Here is a 22,076-nt window from a genome sequence, read left to right as displayed (position 1 = left end):
AGCCCTTCACATTCCTTACCATCTGTGTACATCTAAATCAGCTTTCACTTAAAGTTTTGGTCTTACTCCTTTTTTGAGGGTGTTCATCAATATTTTTCTTCACTGATTACAAAGTTTACTTAAAAAGACATTAATTATTATTGTTATTACTAATACTACTGAAATAATGAAAATGCTTTAATAATGATTTAAGTGGTGAATGCATAACTATGTGATTATACCAAATACCAGTGACTGTATACTTTGGATGAATTGTATGCTTTATTAATATGTATCAAAAAGTTGATTTTTTTTTTAAATGAAAAACATGAGAAGTCAAAAAGTGAAAAAAAAGAGTGTAAAATTATTAATACTTTATCCAGAAAATGGGAATTTAGGGAACAAGTTTCTTATTGTTTGTGGTTTTTTAAAATTAGAAATGGGCTCATTTTGCTTTCATAAAGGCAAGTACATGAAGGTGCCTTCTGAAGACAGAGCATTAATTTGATGACTCTCTGCAGCTTGTGAAGGGAGTTCCATCATAAGAACGTCAGATCATATGTCTTAATGAGAGGCGGATCACTTTGGCTCTATGGTGATTATATTTTATTGCATATAAAATTCCCCTGGAGGTTCATTCATGTTGTCATGTACTTTCCTAGTGCATTTCTTCTTAACAGCTGAATGGTATTCTAATGAATGTCTAGACCATATTTTGTCTATCCATTCCTAAGTTATGGACACTTAGGTTGTTTCCATCTACTAGCAATGATATATAATGATGCTATGGGGCGGCGGACTTGGCCCAGTGGTTAGGACGTCCGTCCACCACATGGCAGGTCCAAGGTTCAAACCCTGGGCCTCCTTGACACATGTGGAGCTGGCCCATGTGCAGTGCTGATGCGTGCAGGGAGTGCCCTGCCACGCAGGGGTGCCCCCCGCATAAGGGAGCCCCCACGCAAGGAGTGCACCCCGTAAGGAGAGCCGCCCAGCACGAAAGAAGGTGCAGCCTGCCCAGGAATGGCACCGCCCACATGGAGAGCTGACACAACAAGATGATGCAACAAGAAAAGAGACACAGATTCCCGTGCCACTGACAACAACAAAAGTGGACAAAGAAACAAGACGCAGCGAATAGAACAGACAACGGGGCAGGGGGGGAGAAATAAATAAATCTTTTTTTAAAAAATGCTGCTATGAACATCGATGTGCAAATATCTGTTCACATCCCTGCTTTCAGTTCTTCTGAATCTATCCCTAGAAGCAGGATGTTTGGGGAAATAAGCCAGACACAAAAGGACAAATATTGTATAGTCCCATTAATATGAACTTAGTACAATGAGTAAATTTACGGACTAACACTATACAGTATAGGTTAGTAAGAGGTAGAATGTGAGTTGAGAAGGGGGAGCTGATACTGAATGTATGTAGAATGTTTAACAAGGGCAATTGTAAATATGTGACAATGGATAGAGTTGATGGCAGCACATTATAATGACTATAACTAACATTGCTGACTTATAAATGCAATTGTGGATGCATTAATGTCATTTGAAAGAAGAGTAGAGGATAATCTAGGGACTGTATAGCATAGTGATTTTGTGGTAGTTGAGGATTGCAGTTAATAATATAAATACAAGAATGTTCCTCTATTACAAGGTGTTAAGAATATGGTAATGGGAAAAAATACAACTAATAATACAACTTATAGAATATAGTTAACAGTAATATTTTTGTAACAAAGGGAAAGAAGATACTATATCAATGCTAAAGATCAAAGGAGAAAGTATATGGGATTTCGTTTTAAGAGATATGAATATGATCAAGTATTTTTTTCTTCATTAGGAAAACTTTGATCATGTCATTTAATCAATATGTGCTCATTTCGTTACCTTTCTGAACACTGGAAAAACACCTGAATTTGTTTTTAGGATTAAATAAGATAAATATGCCTGGACTGAGTTTTTCGAAGTAATCCTTCCAAAATTTGTTAAGCTACCATTTGTCTGTTATTTTATTTTTTTGAAGTTGTAATAAAGTTTTGAGAAAAAAAAATTCCCCTGGGTAACTGAATTAAAGGTGCCTGTTCTTATTCTAATAGCTGGGGGATGGAGCCAGCTATCTGGAATTTTATCTGTGCCAGGCATTTCTAATGCGGGATCTGTAAGTCCACACTAAGAAATGCGGTTCTAGTTTCTCTAAATGCCATTTAGAAATGCAATTGGGTAAAAACAGCTTTATCTTACCAGTTTTTTTGGTATCAAAATGGATGGCTTTTCCTTGAATGTTTTCATTTCAGACTTATGAGTTCAGTCAAGGCCAGCTCTGATTATTTCCCTATCTCTAACAATCAGCATAGGCCATATACTCTTCTGTTCCCTCTAAGAAGCCCCTGAAATGAGGACTGAGATGGGGATAAATCAGGCAGGGAGTGTGGAGAGACCTCTTCATAATAGTTGTGAATATGCCTGGAAACCCTGAGGCAGGGTAGAGGGAGGTTGGGAGCACCACTGAAGCAAGTGCTCAGGCCGTTCTGTTTGGAATAAAGGCTTTGGGAATCAATCTTCAATTTGAGGACCAGCCAGAAATCAAAATCTCTCTATGGAATTGCTGCACCTGAAAATCCAGGGTAACATTCTCAACCTAAAATGCTTAGTTTCTTTCAGCCCTGCCCGGGTCTACACACACTGTTTTCAATTATAAGAAATATGGGGAGTAGATGTACCTGAAGTGCCAGAGCCCACTTTTCCCATGTACAAGGTCCCAGATTCGATCCCCAGAACCTCCTAAAAAAAAAAGAAAAAACAGACAAATAAAAAAACAACTTATTGCAGAGTGGATGTAACTCAGTGGTTGAGTGCCTGCTTCCCATGTACGAGGTCCTGGATTCAATATCTGGTAACTCAAAAGAAAAAAAAAAAAAGAGGAGAGGAGTTTTCTACTCTGTGTTCATAAAATCCAAATTGACAGTTTGTTTAAAAACTGTTCATTGGACCAGATTCTGTATCCACTTGAAGTAACACTGTTGGGATGGAGAGATGGGAACGCTTTTATTAAAGGTATTTCATTGCTTATAATGATTTCTGAAGCAGAAATGTAAAAGATGATCCATTATTCATGCCTTTTTTATATTCATACAGATATGACTGTATAATGAAAATCGGTCTGCCCTGGATCCCTCAGTAATAAAATAAATGTTTTCTAGGACCCAGGGATTTATGTGTGAAAGTCATGTTCAAGCAAACTTTGAAAAATAAGGCTCTTGTTTTTCAAGGAGCTCCACTGTATTACCAAGAACATTATGTTGTTTTTTGACATTTATATCAGATATGAATTAGGAAACTTAATTACAAAGTGGTTCTCATCCTCTGTAATTGTTTAGATGAATTTATGTTTGCTCATTCTGAAAATTAAATAGAGAAGAACTCTTGTTCTTCAGTGAGCCAAGAGCAATCATCCTGAGCTGAACAATGGGAAATGTGGAATATTATACTGGTTAGACTTTAAAATCTGTGTTTTAAGCAAGGACACATATGAATGAGGTGCTGTATGTTTTCATTTAATTAGGTTAGGAAAGAATTTAAAATACCAGTTGCTAGGCTCGTCCTGCTTTCATTGATCCATTGTTTTGGAGCAGCTATTGTCCACTAAAACAGTATACTCAGGTAATGGAACCCAATAAATCTCTGATGACAGCTTGGCAAGAACAGAATTCATCTTCTGGGTGAAAACATTATTTTTATTGTATGCCCAAGACATTTTGGATTGCCCAACTTTAATGATGTAGGAAAACCCTAGATACTACAGAGAATATCAGAAGTAGGTGAAACTGTAACTTGAGCCTGTACATATCACTCATTAAATTCAGAGTTTGGCCAGAGTTCCTTTTCTACCACTGGGCTGAGAAACAGATGTAAGTCTGGTTCTGGAGAAAGAAGTATTGTGGTAGGTCATCAGGATGTGGGAGTTTGCAGCACTGAGTTCTGCTGTGGGTGGTTAGTATAACTGATGTAAGACAGCTGATTCTTCCAACGAAGGTGTCCACCATCAATCTCACATGGCTACTTTGTAGACTAAGCCCAGATGTTAATTGAAAATAATAAGAGAAATAGTTGTACTTCATTTTTCAAATTATCCAACATTATTTAGGAGACTAATATATTGTTTATCCCAGTAATAAATCAATATATACAGTTATCAATAAATATTAGGGGGTAAGTAACTTCTGAACATTTCACCAAAATGTACACAGAACCAGTAATAGCAGTAGTTTCTGAAGAAGTCAGTGTCTCCCTCCTTCCCACCCTGAGTCTCCCTGCCTTCATCCTTGCTCTCCTGCATCCTTTCCCCTCTCTCTCTATTTCTCTTACTTTAATTTATACAGATTTGAAAGTAGATTAAAGGCTTCAAATGCCGTTTTAATGACTGCAGCTACAAAGTCTGGAATTATAGAATTGACAGCTTAGAAATAGTCTGATCCAATCTCTTAATGATACAGATGAGGGAATTGACACTCTTACCAAAAATTACAAAATTAATAAGAGGAGAAGCCTGGATTATAAGCTGCCTCTCACACAATATTTGTTCAAGAAATGTCCTTTGAAAAAGGCCCATGCATATACATTCTTCAGGAGTCTAGTATATCAATAAGACCCTGATTTACTTTCTCAAACTTTCATTTTAAAATAGAATTTGCCTTATCCCTATACCAGGTATTGAAAGCAGGGACTCAAAGAGATATTTACACACCAGTGTAAATATTAGTCACAATTGCAAAAGGTGGAAGCATTAGTCACAATTGCTAAAAGATGGAAGCAACCCAAATGTCAATCAGCAATGAATGGATAAATAAAATGTGGTATATACATACAATGAAATATTATTCAGCCATGAAAAGGAATGACGTCCTGATACGTGTGACAACATAGATGAACCTTGAAGACATCATGTTGAGTGAAATAAGCCAGATACCAAAGGATAAATATTATATGATCTCACTGATTTGAAACAATTAGCATAATCAAACTCATAGAGTCAGAATCTAGAATATAGGTTATTGGTAATGGATGGTGGTAATGGTATACAATCTTGTTAATGCAATGAATAGCACTAAAATGTATTAATATGATTGAAAGGGGAGGTATTAGATTCTGTATATGGTAACAGAAAAAAATTAAAAAGAAAATCCGTGGAGCTATACTACACAGTGAACCCTAAGTTAAACCTTAGACTTTAATTAATAGTACAATTATAAAAATATGCTATCATCAGTTGTAACAAATGTTCCACACAAATGCAAATTGTTGTTGGTTGGATGGTGTATGGATCTCTGCATTTTATGCATGATCAGTTTGTAAATCTACAACTTCTCCAGTAAAGAAAAAGAAAGAATTTACCTTAACCACTAACTAGCAAACATGCTTCAAACAAACTGAATCAAAAAATGATTGTGTAATTGAATTAAACTGGAGAATAGAAATTAGAGACAGAGACCTCTCTGAGTTATGGTAAGAGGAAAGTGGGATCCAGGAAAAAATTACTCCTTTCACCCAGTGAATTAAGGACCAGAACAGCTTCCATAGTGCTAAATAGTTGCAGAGGGAAAGCACAAGGCAGCTCAGAAAGTCGGGGTACCACTAGGGCTGCCACCCTTGGAAACTGAAAACTCTACCTGGCCTAGTTGTTGGTGCCAATAGAGATCAGAAAGAAGTTAAAGGAGCTTGTCTGAACATATGACAACCTTAGGGCAGTGGCCCAAACTGACCCTCCAGACAAATATAAGAATAGTCCAGGAAGTGGATTTAGCTCAACTGATAGAATGTCTACCAGCCACATGGGAGGTCCAGAGTTCAAACCCAGGGCCTCCGAACCTGTGTGATGAGCTGGCACATGCGCAGTGCTGATGTGCACAAGGACTGTCCTGCCACTCAGGGGTGTCCCCCGCCTAGGGGAGCCCCACATGCAAGGAGTGCACCCCGTAAGGAGAGGCACCCCACGTGAAAAAAGCGCAACCTGCCCAGGAATGGCACCGCACACATGGAGCGCTAATGCAGCAAGATGACACAACAAAAAGAGACACAGATTCCCAGTGCTGCTGATAAGAATACGCAGACACAGAAGAACACACAGCAAATGGACACAGAGAGCAGACAACTGGTGGGGAGGGTGGAGAAGGGGAGAGAAATAAATAAAAATATAAATCTTTTAGAAAAAAAAAAAAAAAGAATAGTCCCAAGGGAACATACAGGAAGGGTGTTTTTGAAGGCATCCATAAGAATAAAAATCCAGCCCTGTTTCATATGATGATGACTGGTGGTAGTAGTAGAGAGTACTTATAAGTGCTTTGTAGCTGTTCCAATATATAGCAAATAACCTTCCACTTCATCTGTGAATACAAATGTTATTAGAATAGCTATATATTGGGAATTAAATAAGAGAGTGCTTAATTTCTACTTAAAGTTAAAATGTCTTTTTAAGGAATGGTAACAGGCAAAGAAGCTATTTTTTAAAAATAATCGACAATGTTACTGCTCTAATTTCTACTACTCTGTCCCTCTCTCACCCTACTCCAGTCACACTGGTCACCTTATTATTGTTTGAACTCATGAGAGTAGAAAGAGGGTAATGGGTAAAGCCTTTGGGAGGCTTTGTTTTCTCTTCCTGGAACACTCTCCCATATATCATATGGTCGGCTCTCTCACCTTCTTTAAGTCACCTTAAAGAAGCCTATCCTGAACCCACTGTTTAATTCTGCAAACTGCCTCCCCTATCTGCCCCCCTTACCACAATTATTCCTTTTTATTTTCCATAACACATTTTACCTTCCCAACATTAGAGAGCATTTACTTGTTATGTTTATTCTTTATTGTCTGTCTTCCTCCAGTAGAATGTATAAACTCCACAAGGGTAGAAATCATTGTCTATTTTATTTCCTGATGTATCCCCAAAGCTTAGAACTGTGTCTGGAACATAGTAAGTGCTTAATAAATACATGGAAATGAATAAATGAACATACGAATCCTGACTTCCCAGGGAAGGAATTTAAAAACTGTTCTCTCAGATTTAACCCACAGGCTACCCTTCACCCTCACCAGCATCTGTTCATAGATCAGTTTTTTGGTATGCTTTCTTTTTTGGAGGTGGGGAACAGGCTAATTTAATTGTCTATAGATGATTGGTCTATAGAATAGAAAGAAAGAGTCTTTCTCCAAAGACTTCAAGTAGAGCACAGTTAGGCGCCATCCTGGCATTTAAGTCCAAGAGAGATTCAAGTTTATTCTGGGAGAAATGTGGATTAAATAAGAGTAAAAAATATCAGTAGAAGAGAGACTATATTTCTATGCAACAGAAATTCGTATTACAAACATCCCTGTCCAAATAAGTGGACAGGAGATAAATCAATATCACAGCAAGATGATCTTTTCACTGAGGCCAAAAAGCAACTTCTTTTAAGTTGACCAAAATGAGGATGATCAGTTTACTTACTTCTTCCACATATTTTTTTTCTCAAGATTATAGACAGAAAATGTTTAAAATTCAGACTTATTTGTATAGTGCCCATCAGAAGAGTCAACATTAAGATTCTTGCTTTTAGCATTCCAATGAGCATATTCCAGGAGAAGGATGCTGGACATTGACATATACATGCCAAGAAATCTATTAGATAAAAATTATCCCCATGTTCAGCTTCTCTGTGACTCCTCAGACCTTTCTGTAGCCAGCAGACTCTGAGGGCCATCCAGTGCCTTCTTCCTGACCTTACCTGGCTATCCCAGCCACACTGTGGTCCAATATATTCAGACCCTAGTAGTCAGAGAAACGGCCCAGTTGGCCTGCACTGCCACCCAAAAGTTCTTTCTAAAGTACAAGTCTAATTAGTGCTCTTCTTTGCTCAAAATCCTGCAGCCATTTCTCCTACAGCTTTTACAGTGAGTTCAAATTCTTTGCCTTAGTACAGAACACCCTTTCTGATCTAGCCCTTGTCCTGCCGTTTATTACATTCTACCATAATCACATTTCTCCTGTGTGTGTCTCCTACTTCCAAGGGGCAGGAATTATATTGTATTCATTTTATTATCCTTACCTTAGTAAGCATTGGTTTAGTGGATGAGAAGAAATGGAATACTGCGAAATCCTAACATGGCTGTGTTCTTTCTTTCCCCAAGGACTTTGGTGTTATGTTCGTGCACCACGTTGTAGCTATTTTATTAATGACCTTTTCATATGTCACCAATATGATCCGAGTAGGGACCCTGCTGTTTTGTCTTCACGAGACCACTGACTTTATTCTAGAGGTAAGAGTTTTCTTTCATCTTTCAATGGACAAAATGCAGAATTCAGGTAGTCCCCAGGACCATCATTTATTCCATGTTATGCTAGACATTGCTTGGGAAAGATAGTGAAAGTCTGCTTTGAAACTGTAGAATGTATCTTTGTAGGTCAAATTCATGAAAATGAGACTTTCCATCTAAGAATGATTGAAGGGATGGATGCACAAATATGCGATTACACCAAATACCATTGGTTGTATACTTTGGGTGGATTTGTGCCTTATTAACATGTACCAATAAAATTGATTTGTTAAAATAAAAAGTTTATTGTGTAAGGATTCTTTATTAATAGAAATTAAAAAACCTTTTACTATTCCACACTTACGAAATGATTCATGACAGGAAAATCATTACTTGAATAGGTTTTGTTTCTTGTGAAACGAATTTCACACTTGATTAATTTGGGAAGTGTGTATAATTCAGGTTGGTTATTAATGGGAGCTGTATATCCTAATGAAATTAAATAGTAGTCATAGTTTTTATTGCCGATATAAATATTGTCCTAACATTTCTATGATAAGTTGCAAATTATATGTAAAAACTATGTTTTCTATGAATATAAGTATAAAGACTGTCTAGGGAAATGTTGGTTGCAATTGTCTAACCTTCTAAACCACTATCATTTAGAATCTTAAAGTGATTTTTAAAAAGAGAGAGAGAAAAGAGGTAAGGAAAATAAAAATGCCCTAGCAAATTTCAAATGTACAATCCCAAGGACTATTTTGATGTGGAATTTAATCTTAATTATGGCCCCTGTTAAGAGTCACAACTCAATAATGTTCTATCATTAATTAAAAGTCATTTCACTTTCTACAAATAAATTTACGTAAGTGATAGAAATTGACTTACCAGAGTACAAAGACCATGTAGAAATGAGCCTTAGGATCTGTATTCTGATTTTTAAAAATTCCTGTTGGCCCACAGATCTGCTATCTTTGAAGCATTTACTGTTACTGTGAATATAGAATAGGAGCACCCTCAAATAGTGATCTGTTATTGCAATATAAGCAAAAATTCCATGCCATAAAATTGAATCCCTGAAAGGCAATTAATCAAGGTTTGAAGTGTATACAGCATTTTATTAAAAACTCTAGTCCCTTCAATGTTATGAAACAAAAAAATGGCCCTAATATGCTAGATAAGTCAGGTGGTTTTTAAAGTGATTTGAACTAAATTCTATTCAGCCTATTTTTTTAGAAGGAGGAACATAATTAGAATAAGTATAATACCCTGAAAATCACTTACCATTTGGTTAAATCCCAAGTATGCCTGGAAGTAGAAATTTATGCAGAAACCTGCAATATTGAAATTAATCCTGTACAATCTGCCAACTTTAGTGTCTGTGAAAGTGGCTGGCAAGATGCTTGGCAGAGCCGTGATTCAGAAAATATTGGCTGAATTGTTGCCTATCACTTTCATCCAGAAAAGAAAAACAATCCGGAAATTCCAGTCATGTGGCTTAAAAACAAACATTCTTCACCACCTGGATTCTCTTTCACATTGTAAATCACTTTAGTGTCCAATTAATGAGAATTGTAGACTGTCCACTCTTTGACGATGGGGTCTGTGACCAGACATTTCTGAAAAGTTGATGTGTAATACTTTTTTATTAAATACTTGTGAAGGGAAAACATACTCATGTTTTGCCTAGGCCAGAAGGGAAAAAAAGCTCCTTCTGTCTTTCTGACATAATTTGTGGTGTTACACCTAAAGAATTCATGAAATTAAAAAGTGTTACTGTTTTTCCCTTAGAAAATGTATTTTTTTCATAGCTTTGTGTTTTAGTAAAAGCTATTAAATTATAGCTTGGGAAGATACTGCCAACAATCCTTTCAAAGTTTGACTCAGCTAATTCAACTTTCCAAAAAGTAGAAAATAATATTATGAATTTAGAAGATTCCTTCAATTTATAACCCTTTGTACACCCAAAGGTTTGTATGCACTAAGAATTTTACATTGAATGCATAGAAAGAAGTGAGAAAAATTTTTTCAATCTCACCTTTTCTCACTTAGAATCATCCATAAAAAAGTGGATGGTAGAAAAAGGGATAAAATTTTCTTCCCTAGATTAATTTATAATACAAAAATTGGTCACTTAAATTACTATAATAAATTATTAGAGTAATTCTCAAAGACACTTTAAACATTAGTGACTTTCATCTAGAAAATGATCCATTAATGTAACTTCAACAATTATACCTAAATGGATTAGTTGAAATAACAAGAACTTGACAATTTCTTCTTTTCTGAGTTTATAAGACTAAGCCAGGGTGCTGTCTCCCCCAGAGTTCTCCCTGTACTTGCTTAAAGAAAACCTGTCATTCTAAGTAGAAATGAGGGAAATGCAGAATGGCTCCAGACATTCTGTATAAAGTTGAGTGGCCTCAGTGTCTAGATTTCGTTATAATTTTAAAGAACACTTTCTGTTTTGACCTACTATACCAATTTCTGTTTTGATATCTTTGGCTTGCTAATATAATCTAAATGCAAGGATTTCATATATCCTATTTTCCTGAAATCAACCATAAAATTGAATTTTTCAGGTTGCTGAATATTTTATTAAATCTATGACAGCCATTAGTCCTTCTTAAAGCTAAAGCTGCATTTCACTCAACTTATGGGTAATTTATAAATACTGATGGTGCATGACATTTCAAAGTAGCAGACAATTTTATGCATCTGATAAGTTATATCTTATAGTGGACTCATGCATACTGAAAGAAACTTTTCATATATCAGTTTAAGTAAATTAATATGTGACATTCCTTCCTTTCATAGGCTGCCAAAATAGCAAATTATGTCAAGTTTCAGAAACTGTGTGATCTTCTGTTTATTATATTTGCCATTGCTTTCATTGGCACTCGACTTGTTATATTTCCTCTCTGGTGAGTACACCAATCTTCTTTCCTGTTCGAGCCATCCCTCCCAAATAGGCTTTATAAATCATTTTCCTTTTGTATCTCACTCTGAATAATTAACAAGAAGTTTTTCAAACAGGGTTAGAGAAAGGGACTCAAGAAACAGCTTGATTTCTTCTTCTAGAGGAGGGTTACACTCTTTATTAATATTTTCCACAGAAGAGTTAAAGAAGGATGCTGCTTATTTAGGTTCTGAAGCCACAGAAAATCATCCGCCAATTAAGGCACTGGTCTAGAAGAGGACTTAAGAACCTCAGCCACAAAAGTTTGAATTAAGGAAAGAAGCCTAAAACTACAGTTAGGTATACATCAGGGATCCTCCTGTACCAGGAGTTTTCAAAGCCTTGTCAGTGGACCAACAGGAGCAGCAGAAGGGGGGACTTGTTAGCAATGCAATTTTTGGGAATTCTGAAACAGAAAATCTGGAGGTGGGACCTGGCAATCTGAGTTTTGATAAACCTCCAGGTGATTCTGCTAAAGTTTAAGAACCACTGTCCTATGTACTTCTCCTCACTGACTGTGTTTACCACTGAAGATAAAACTCAAAAAGAGCCCCCGAAATCTTTATATAACTCCTTAATGTCTGGATATCTTTTCTGTGTTGAGAGCTAAGAAAAAGGCATGACAGATTTTTATGGGAATTTAGCATTCCTTCCTAAAGAAAGAGGTGTACTCTCAATCTTTTACTGGAAGGCTACTACTTGAACTAGGGGAGAAAATGAGCCTTCCAAATCATTTAAACTCTACTATTGAGGACAGATATTTTTTCCATTTAAAAAAAGTGATTCAAATGGGAAATTAAACCAGTAGAAATTGGAGAAAGCAGAGAAATGAAGACATGCAATAACCTTGACTTGTAACTGCAGTAGAAAAATAGGAGTAATGAAGTAGAAAAATAACAGTAATGAAGTTGGAGATCTTAAGTGAATGATGTTTATTACTGGGGTTCACTTAATAAATGGAACACATACATACAAAGAGCTTCTTGAAGTTTGCAGTTCTTTTGGACACTTCTTATTATGAAAATCACTTCCAAGCAACAGCACTGTGTGTTGGCAACAGATGTTAAGTGTTCAGATGTAGGTAACACTGAAGTAATTTTGAATATAATGTGTCAGTAATTATTTCAGGGCTGGAGCTCTTGCATGATTATTAGCAAAACTAGTGGTAAGAATTTAAATAGAAGAAATTCAAGGAAAATCCAAGAAATATTTCTCAGGAACTTTCCCAACTTAGGATTTCTGAAACCTGAGTTTTAAAGAAATAATCATCACTGTGCAGCACTTTGATTTTTTTTACTTCCCTTGAAGGGTTGAATAAAAATTGAGATAGAACTTTTCTCCATTCCTCTGCAAATGTATAAAGTCTCTTGCAGTTTAGACAGCAGTGAATTGCATAGAATGTAGACCCCAGAATATAGAAATTATGTAGTACTACTGATAAAATAACTCTGTGTGTATGCCCTGTGGTGATGACATCTACTACCCTGAAGAAATCCTTGTACCCAAATACCAAACAGGGGATTATGAGCTCAGGTAGGGCTCTCCTACCAAGACTTTAGTGCAGCCAAGTTTTTAAAAAAGCAGCTTGTGGAGAGAAATATTTTATTGTTCATAATACAAGAAATAATTTGTATACCTGCTACCATTGTGGTTGTGCATATAATGAATAAAACTCTTTTCAGATATGTGCAGCACATTGTGTTTGTGTTAGGAAGGTATTTGTTTTGACCCTGCTTCAATTACTAGAATGTCACGAGTGTTGTGAATATCTCAAATTTTAACATGAATGACAATAGCAAATAGTGTTTAAATATTTGCCTTAATTTTGTGAAAGTACTTAAAAATCCTTTTTAGACTAGGGAATCTTAGAATTGGGAGGGACCATAGAGTTAACTGGCTCTAGACTTTTCTGCCACTTTCTCTGCTCTTGGTAGGAATTCCTTTATCGTATTCCCTAACTGGTAATCATGCTACTTCTGCCTGATCAATGGTATTCTTCAGAGGGAGACAGTTTCTCATAGTAAACCAAAACCTGGTCCTTATAACTTCTAAGCCAGAGGTTCTTAACTTGGTTTAAGCCCCCTATATATATATATATATATATATATATATATATACACACACACACACACACGCACACACACAAACACACGTATATATTTCTACATATATATGTATGTGTGTGTGTATATATATGTGTGTATATATATATATATGTAAAGTGATCTGTGACTTCTTCCCCTCTTCAAAAGAAAGAACAAGGCAGGATATAGTTCTGGTCTCCAAAAACAGGTTAAATGCACTATCCCACTTCTAAACTGAAAATGCTAAGAATGTGAAGATTTCTACAATATCATTTTGTTGGCTGTCTCATCTTCAGATTAGTCACTTTAATCCCTTCTACTCTTCCTGGCTGTTCTTTGTTTACTCCTCCGTGCTTCTCTTGTTATGATGTTCCAAAGGTGGACCGACTGATAGGAAAACGTAAGAGAACTAAAAGCAAGCCTTATTTAGAGCTTTGTTTCTTCAAACACAGCCTGTTGGCACACGAGTTTTTTAAGCAGCTTTCACATAGCACTGATGGTGATCTGATGCACATCAGAGCTGCTGCCAGACTAGACCTCCCTCATCTGAAATTTATTTCATTTTAATGTATTTTTGTTTCTAATTATTTTTATACCTAATCACACAAACTACTTTTATCCCTGTTAGATTTCTTCGTGCTGTTTTCAGGTATCATTCTAGCCCAATAGGATCTCTGGAGGTATATCCAGTGCAGTACTTATCCCTTTCAGCTTTGTGTTACTTGCAGTTATGTCTTTGATGCTTCTTTCAACTTACTGAAGAAAACTGTTGATCAAGAGGAACTCCTGGTATACTATGAAAGAATTTCTTTTGGTCATTGTTTTTCAGCATGATTTTTATACTTACTACAAAACCTTATGACTGCTTCATCATCAAGCCTGCTGTTACTACACATTTTTTTAAGTTATAGTAAATGACTTTGTCCACGGTCTTATGGAAGTCGAGATTCTCTCTAAGGCATTCTACAAACATGTAGAGGCTGAGTCAAAAAAGACTACGAGACCAGTCTGGCATGACTTGATTTCAGGAGATCTTTGCTGGCTCCTGGATCTTCATTTCTAAGGACTCTGCCCCAGATTCCAGATTAGCCATCTGCAATTTACCAGTGAACTTGCTCGTCTAAAATCTCCAGTATTTGCCTTTTCCATATTGCTTAGGTACAAACTTTTAACTTCATTTTGTCACCGTTTTTCATATGTTCAGTGAATATTTATTGGGCATGCACAATGTACTAGACTGGGCGCTAAGAATTCAATTAGACCTGGTGCCTCCCTTGAGGCCCTTGCAGTTCAATTCCTACAGGTCCCATATGTATTCTAGTTTATAATTTTGAGGGACCTGGTTATTTTCTGAACAGTTCCTGGAAATAGATAATATAAATAGATAATCAATATTTAAGTGGTTTGGTGAGTGTGCTGAGCAGCTCTGTCAGTCTGTAGAAAGACTGCTTGCTTTGAATCGGGGGTTTCTCCCTCTCTGTGTGGCTGAAGATTAGTTGTGCCCTCATTAGGTCCTCATCAGTAAATCAAGAATAATAGTAAACGTTCCACCTACCTTTCCAAGGGAAAGTTAAATTTTAAATGAAATACTATTTTTAGCAGTGATATAGTAAACCTATAAAGTACTTTTCAAATATTAAGCCATTTTTAAAATGTGTGCTGTAAATGCTTATAACTGGAAAATCCCATTATAGCCAAGTGGTTAGAAATTTTTATTATATTTTGTAACCTCCACCTAAGGGGCCATCACCATTGATTATGGCACTTTTAAAATAAATAATTTAAATATGCTTTCCAACTATAAGACTCAAAATATCTTGTTTTCATCATTGCTGTTGTCAGTACCTGGTGAGCACATAATATTGAATTGCCTTAATACCCAAATCCTAAGTGTCCGTCGCTACCCTGGGCCACCAAAAATAGCCGTTATTGTTCACAGAATCTTGCAGAATCTCAAAAAGTACAGGCGTACATCAGGTCAGTTCTCTCCTTTGGTCATGGAGACCAACACTTATCCAGGCAAAACTGGCAATACTGCGTTTGCCAGAATCTCTTCCTGAGGCACGATGATGGCTTCTCACATCCCATTCATGTCCCACCCACAGTCCACGCCAGCCCATGGCTACAGGGATTTAGAGTCAAATATGCTTTCTGTGGCCTGCTACTGTTCAAACAGAACCATATAACATCTCAGAATGTTACTTGCTGTTTGGTCTCAACTCAGCAAAGTAGGGGAATTATTTGCTGATTTGTACTCTCTGAAGGTCTGTGCATTTAAAACAAAAAAAAAAGTTACAGGGAAGGTTAGATAGATCATCTAACATTTTCTGTAATAAGATTTTAAATTTATTGTTCTGGAGATCAAGATGCACATGGGAATATCAGTCTTTTCTCTGGTTTCTTTTTCAAAACATTTTACCATAAAGGCATTACATACATGCTCTGAATATCTTCTAAGGACCACATTATTCTCAAAGTTCACAAATTTGGAATAGCTGATTTTTTTTCCCCAAAATTTACCTTGACGATTGTGTTAAATATATTTTAAAGATAAAGGTAAACCCTGAGATTCTTTTGCTTGGATATTTTGGCACATTTTTAATAATACATCTGTTATTATCAGTTAACATCTTTATAAGGTGAGGTCAAGTTGCATAGAGATAATGTGCAATGAGAAGTCTTGTCTCTTCTCATGTGAACGTTGTAATTTTAATTTAATCTTTTCAGATTGAAGGGGATAGGCCAAGGGTCAACAAACTGTCATTTGCAAGCCACATCTGACCCACTGCCTGTTATATAAATAAACTCTTATTGGAACATAGTCATACCCATCTATTACATATGGTCTTTGGCTGGTTTCATACTACTGTGAATGGTTGAGTAGTTGCAGCAGAGAGTAAATGGCATGAAAATACTAAAATACTTGCTGTCTGGTCCTTTACAGGAAAAGTTTGCCAATTCCTGGGCTAGGTCATTTAAGTTCCAGTCTGATGAGTAGGAATAAGGCAGTGGAGAGAGTGATATATTCAAAGTATTCAGCCTTAGAATGCTCTATAAGCATTGTCAACAGGCACAAGCAAATGCAAAACAAAAACATGCAGGTATTTTTTGTTGTGTATGTGTATAGAAGAGAGCAGAATACGTTCTCAATTCAGTCTGCCTTCCTTTTGCAACTTATCAACAACAACAAAAACTCTAGTATCCTAGTAACTCCCTCCACACAGAATTAGTATCTTAAGTGTTCTCTCCCTCCATCTCAACCACTGCAGAGACTCCTTTGCCGACAGTAGGGGTTGGGGAGTGGGGAACAGATTGTTTTTTCAAAAGATTATAAAATGTGTTTACATACCATCTATAGAAAATTCAGTATGACCGTTTCATCTATTTTTAAAATTCTGCATATTGTACTAAAGTCTAATTCCAAGACCAGAGATTTGAAAATTGTGTAGTTGAGTATATTTGACCAAGGGCCTCACTTATTTTAGACAACCGATGCTTAATGGGAAATACTGCAGCAGATGAAGTGTTGACATGAGCTATGTTTCCATATGCTTGTATTTTCATAAAACACACACGTACATAGGCTAATCCTCTCCTCCAGCACTTACCCTCAGCTCCGTGACTGTGGTCCCTGGGTCACTGCTGCCAGCTTGCCACTCTGTCCATGCTGAGCCCGTCCTCAACAGTCCTGAGCCCAGCCTCGAGCCACTCAATGCCTAACCCCTTACTACTTCCCAACCTGGACCAGGACCTGAGCCATCCCAGAAGGACTCCCTATAGAGCCCCAGCACACTGGGTTCTAGGGTGCAATAAGCCCAGGCCACCCCTATGTGTCCATGGGAGCGCAACACCTTGCATCCACAGAGCCTCTTGTGGGCCTCTGACTGCCCCCCTGAGAGTGTCAGTGCTGCCAAGGAGACAGAACCACGGATCACCAGTATCCCTCGAGGTCTCCCTCCTCGTCCTTGTGGGGATACGTCCTAGTGTGTATTCTTATTTAAGTTTTTATGCATTTAGGTCTTGTTTCCCAGATTATAGAGCAAACACTTCATGAATTTGTCATAGACGAGGAGCCACACCTTCTTTATATATCTATTCAGCACAGTTCACAGAGCCTTGCTGGGTGTCAGGCACAGAGTAGCTGTTAAGGACATGTGCCCAGAAACATCCAGCACTGAAGGACCCATCAATAAGTATTTGTTAAAAGAACAAATGAAGTTTTAGAATTTCCCGTGCAGTTTGGTACAATCCCAGTGAGACATTGCAGCCCATGTGCATCTTTTCTTATGATACAGACTATGCCCAAAGAAAACAAGGATGATGATGACCCAATAGCTTTCAAAAGCAGGTGCATTCCAACCACTGAAGCATTTTGGTCTGATGGGATGTATAGAAACAGAATGGTGCCACTGCTTAATAAATACTGCCTTTATCCACAACAGGTAATAAAATAGAAGTAAACCATTTATAATAGTAAATGCCAAAAAGTTAGAAACACAGGGATTAAATACATACAAGGAAAATCATAAAAGTGGTAGCTAACACTAAAAATGCCAACTGCAGTCAGGAGCCTGAGCAAGGGCTTGGTGTGTGTGTGTGTGTTGCAAGGCGATGCCTGATGGGTGAGTTGCAGCAGGACACAGTTTGTCAGGAGGTTCCGGGCAGCATGGAAAGAAGCAACTGTCCAAGAGAAGGAGAAATGGAAAGAGAAATAAAGCTCCATTCCCCCTTCCATCAGATCACACAAGAAAGTGAGCACAAGCAGGGAGAACACAACCCTCTGTAGTAATTTTTAAATTGTGTATGCAGGGAACCTCTACAGTTTTTGTGTAGCCATAATCAGGGCTTTCTCATCAGTGTACATCATTGTCAGGTTAAGTGCCCTACCTCAGATTCATAACAAACTCCACATCTCAGAGGCAGCTATTACACAAACATCCCAATCTAGCTGTCTTCACTCCTTTTTTTGAATAGGCAAGATGTAAACCCACACGTGATTTTCACAGACATTTGTGTCTTAGACACAGTCACAAAACCAGTGCTTTAAATAGAGCTGCCACAAAATAAATATTTAATGCAATTTGTTGGTTGCTACTGTGTTAATTGTGGGGTGTTTTTGAGTTCTATATTCTATAATTATAAAGAATAGTATGCAGCTGTCAATGAAATATTCATTAACATTATTCAAAAAGGCCACAAGTAACATGTTAAAAGACATGATTCTGCCTACAGTTTATTGTTAATGGCATATAAGAATGGCCATACGGGAACAATTCCAAATGTTTTTAAATTCCGAAAGGTAAAGAAGTAGTATTTTAATTACTTCACATTTTCAGATTACTTTTTAAATGAAAGAAATGTGGCTAAATGTATTTAATTAAATGAAGTACTCTATTAACTGTAATTTTACTGCCCAGTAGTGAATGCTAATTAAATAAGGAAATACTGAGGATTCATTCCCAAAATAATGTCATTTACGTGACAATGCAATCCCCCTCCTTCTCTACCTCTGTGCTCTGCAGTGATACTGGTATTCAGCCAGGATGTTACCCCAAAGCTGTACAAGATTATGAACCATTGAAGTAAAAGAAAATAACTTTAAATGACTTTATTTTGCATTTTGACTCATAATTAAAAAAACAAAATAGGAAACACTGTCTAGTTATCATGTTAGACTATTTCCATTAATCAAGATTTTAGTCCAGCAGATTTTCCTTTTTCCTGCCCCCTGGAAATATAAGGGTGTTGTATCTCTTGTCTGCTACTGAAAGGCAAACACCATGACAAAGAATACTTTAAGTTGATGTTAAATTACCATTTGAACACATCCTGTTTGTTCAATTTAGGAGCTAATGTGAAGCACTGAAGAAATTTTTCTTTGTGTGCAAGTTCTTTAAATTACCTCCCATTCCCAATCCACTACTTTGTGTTAGAAGCACGATTTGCAAAGTCAGCCCTTTATAAGAAGGGTGAAAACCCTTTCCTATACATTGTCTACAGTATTTTCCAGAAAAAAGTCAGGTGCTTCACAAAATAGGTTCAAGCAATTATGAAGACCAAAGCTTGAGCATTTTTCTCAGAAATGGATTATTCATGGAGCTTGACCCCTTTTCCTTTTTCTAGCCATATGATTGTATTTATTTCAATGTGTGCCCCCCCCCACCTCATTCAAAAATTTAATGAAATATTTGCATTCCTTACCATCAGTAGCAATCACATGGCATGCTCTTCAGTACTGCTGAAGTGGCATATTTAATAACCTTTTGTTCACTTGTTCCTCCTTCTACTCAAGAGTGGATTCCAAAAGAACTAGGACCCCATCTCATTCACTCCATATATGGCCAGCATCTTGCACAATACCTGATAGGCTATAAGTTTGCTGATTTATCTGATAGTAGAGCTCTATGATTTTTCATACATCTTAACTTGAAATTCATTTTCATAAAGGTGTTTTCCCCAGACAAGTGGTTTATTTACTTGTTACAGTCTAATAGGGTACTGCCCTTTTTATTTTCTTCCACAATTGTAGAGAAATATTCTGCATGTTACATAGCTTATTTCAATTCTCTCTACTACTGAACCCATATATCCTAAATCTCCTACCAGTGTTTGCCCACCCCAATAGGCTACCACTCGTGACCGTGTTTCACAAGAGCTCTTTTTAGGCAGAGAGTCAGTGGGATTGACCTTTGGGTAGCCCACTGTGGGACTTGCTGGCTTATAACTGTTTTTTTGTTTTGTTTTGTTTTAACTTTATCCATCTTTCAAGTGTTTGGGGAAGATCACGAAAGGTTACCCTTGTTCTGAAAATGCCTGCATGCATAAATAAAAGTATCACTTATTTTTATCTTTTGGCCTACTTTTCCTCCACACACACATAAAAAAAGGTGAGGCAAAAGGGAGCGCTTGTATGTGTGTGTGTCCACTTTGAGCACTTAATTTGTGTTTGACCAATAAAAGAGTACCACTTTATTGTACTTTTCAATATACATCTATAAATACATATATAAATTTATATGTTTATATCAATATGTATAGGAAAGTATACAGCAAATCTCATTTTTGCTTACTCATATCAATATCAGATTAATATCACACCAGCAGCTGCTTCCATAATTCCATGAGGTTTCTGTTTTAGTAATTAAAAAATGGTGACACTTTGGATTGCTTCCTGCTGCAAAAGGTATAAAAGGAATAAAATTGAATAATATATTGGCCACATAAATGAGGGTCTTGATGGCCTTAAGATTTCAGACAAAACGATTCCATTACATTTGCATGAAAACCCATTGGTTTCATTAAAACTATATTTTGCTGGTACTTTATGTGCCTACAGAGTCTCCATGCTACAAATGGGTCTAAAACTTGTACACCATCATTTTTAACTAGGCTTGGGACAAACTTCCCTGTGCTAGTGTCTTGAATCTTTGAAAAATAACCACGTAGATGTTCAAATCACCTGCATACAGATCCAGACTCTTTTCCCCTAGGCAAAAGAGAGAGGTTAATTTTCTTTCTTCAAATTAATACTCCTTCCTTGTCTGGTGTGCATAGACAACTTGCTGCTCTTTATTGTTTCTATGTCTGAGAGCTTCTTGGAAATAAGTAATGATACATTTTCCATTCGGAGCAGAGAGTGAATAGTTTGACTGTAGGGAATGTCAGTTACTGTCGGCATTTAACCAAATGTATATCTTATCACAGAAGCACAACATATAAAGTTGCTTTTCTCTAAGATCTGAGCAGCTCAATTTTACTACAGGGGAAAAAACTAGGTATACTTATATTGAATTCTTCCTGCAATAACAAAAGCCTCTGGTGGGTGTGAAAATAATATGAGAGTAAAGTGAAACATGGTGATAGTGGAAGGGTAGGTATGGAGTGATAAAGGTCTTACCCCAGAATCTTGATTGAAAATTAGATTCACAATATTTTAACCTATATTCAGAAAAAGGGAAAGGTCAACAATATCATATGCTTCAAGGAGATCAAGGCAAATGGGATCACTGGTTGTGTGAAATTGTGTGTGTGCGCTTCATCTGTAAAATGAGAAAATTGGACTAAAGATACCTTTTAATTCTAAAATTTCTTGATTCTATGATTTGGCAATTACAAGTAGGTTGGTGACCTTACAATGAAAAAATTTTGTAGAGTGACTCCTGCAAAGGATTCTGAAGGGGAAAATGTAGATGGTGGACAAAAAGAGATAGCGAGCATAGACAACTATTTTTAAAAGGAAGGACATAAGATGAACATCAGATTGGATATAATATCAGATGAAGATTTTTGCAGGATAATAGAGATCTATGCTTCTTTTTAGAAACGGGAAGAGTATCTGTAGGAGTTAGTGAGGTCCCCATGAATTCAAAAGGAGACACCTGCATTTCAGAGATATGAAGGAGAGAGGCAAGCATGCAGTGGTGGTTCCAGATGGATGACTTTCCTGGCCACTATGATTCCTTGAGACAGTGTAAAGGAGGAAATTGGTGACACCGAGCATAGAGAAGGAATAGAAGAAAACTGAGCAAGCAGGATCCCAGAGGATTAACAACACAATGGAAAGAGCGCCTTCCAAAGGTGGGAAATTTGTCCTTCTGAAGCAGGAGGCAAGAGAAGAGGAAGAATGAAAGGCTGGGATGGACAGGGGTATGTATGTGATAGAAAGGCATGTTTGATGGTCTACAGTTGGAACCATGGTCATATCTGACAAGAAGTGATAAATGCATTGGGGCTTGAGGAAGAGGACAGAGGAAATGAGAGCAG

General features: G+C 36.9%; 1 protein-coding gene and 1 long non-coding RNA gene across 3 annotated transcripts in view; one reads left to right on the top strand and one right to left on the bottom strand.

Moving 5' to 3' along the window:
- LOC131279197 (uncharacterized) overlaps positions 1-22,076 on the bottom strand; it is a 72,814-nt gene that overhangs the window by 2,401 nt on the left and 48,337 nt on the right. Inside the window, exon 2 of the long non-coding RNA XR_009186568.2 lies at positions 2,705-2,765. This is a non-coding gene — a long non-coding RNA (uncharacterized lncRNA). The remainder of the gene's footprint in view (positions 1-2,704; positions 2,766-22,076) is intronic.
- CERS6 (ceramide synthase 6) overlaps positions 1-22,076 on the top strand; it is a 306,615-nt gene that overhangs the window by 246,671 nt on the left and 37,868 nt on the right. For both annotated transcript variants that reach the window (XM_058300691.2, XM_058300690.2), the window contains exons 7-8: positions 8,145-8,273; positions 11,088-11,194. In XM_058300691.2, the coding sequence (XP_058156674.1) occupies positions 8,145-8,273; positions 11,088-11,194 (236 nt within the window). The remainder of the gene's footprint in view (positions 1-8,144; positions 8,274-11,087; positions 11,195-22,076) is intronic.

Source organism: Dasypus novemcinctus, chromosome 7 (genome assembly GCF_030445035.2).
Source record: "Dasypus novemcinctus isolate mDasNov1 chromosome 7, mDasNov1.1.hap2, whole genome shotgun sequence".
Taxonomy (NCBI): Eukaryota; Metazoa; Chordata; class Mammalia; order Cingulata; family Dasypodidae; genus Dasypus; species Dasypus novemcinctus.
Note: the sequence above shows the minus strand (reverse complement) of the source record. Positions and strands in the feature narration are given on the sequence as shown.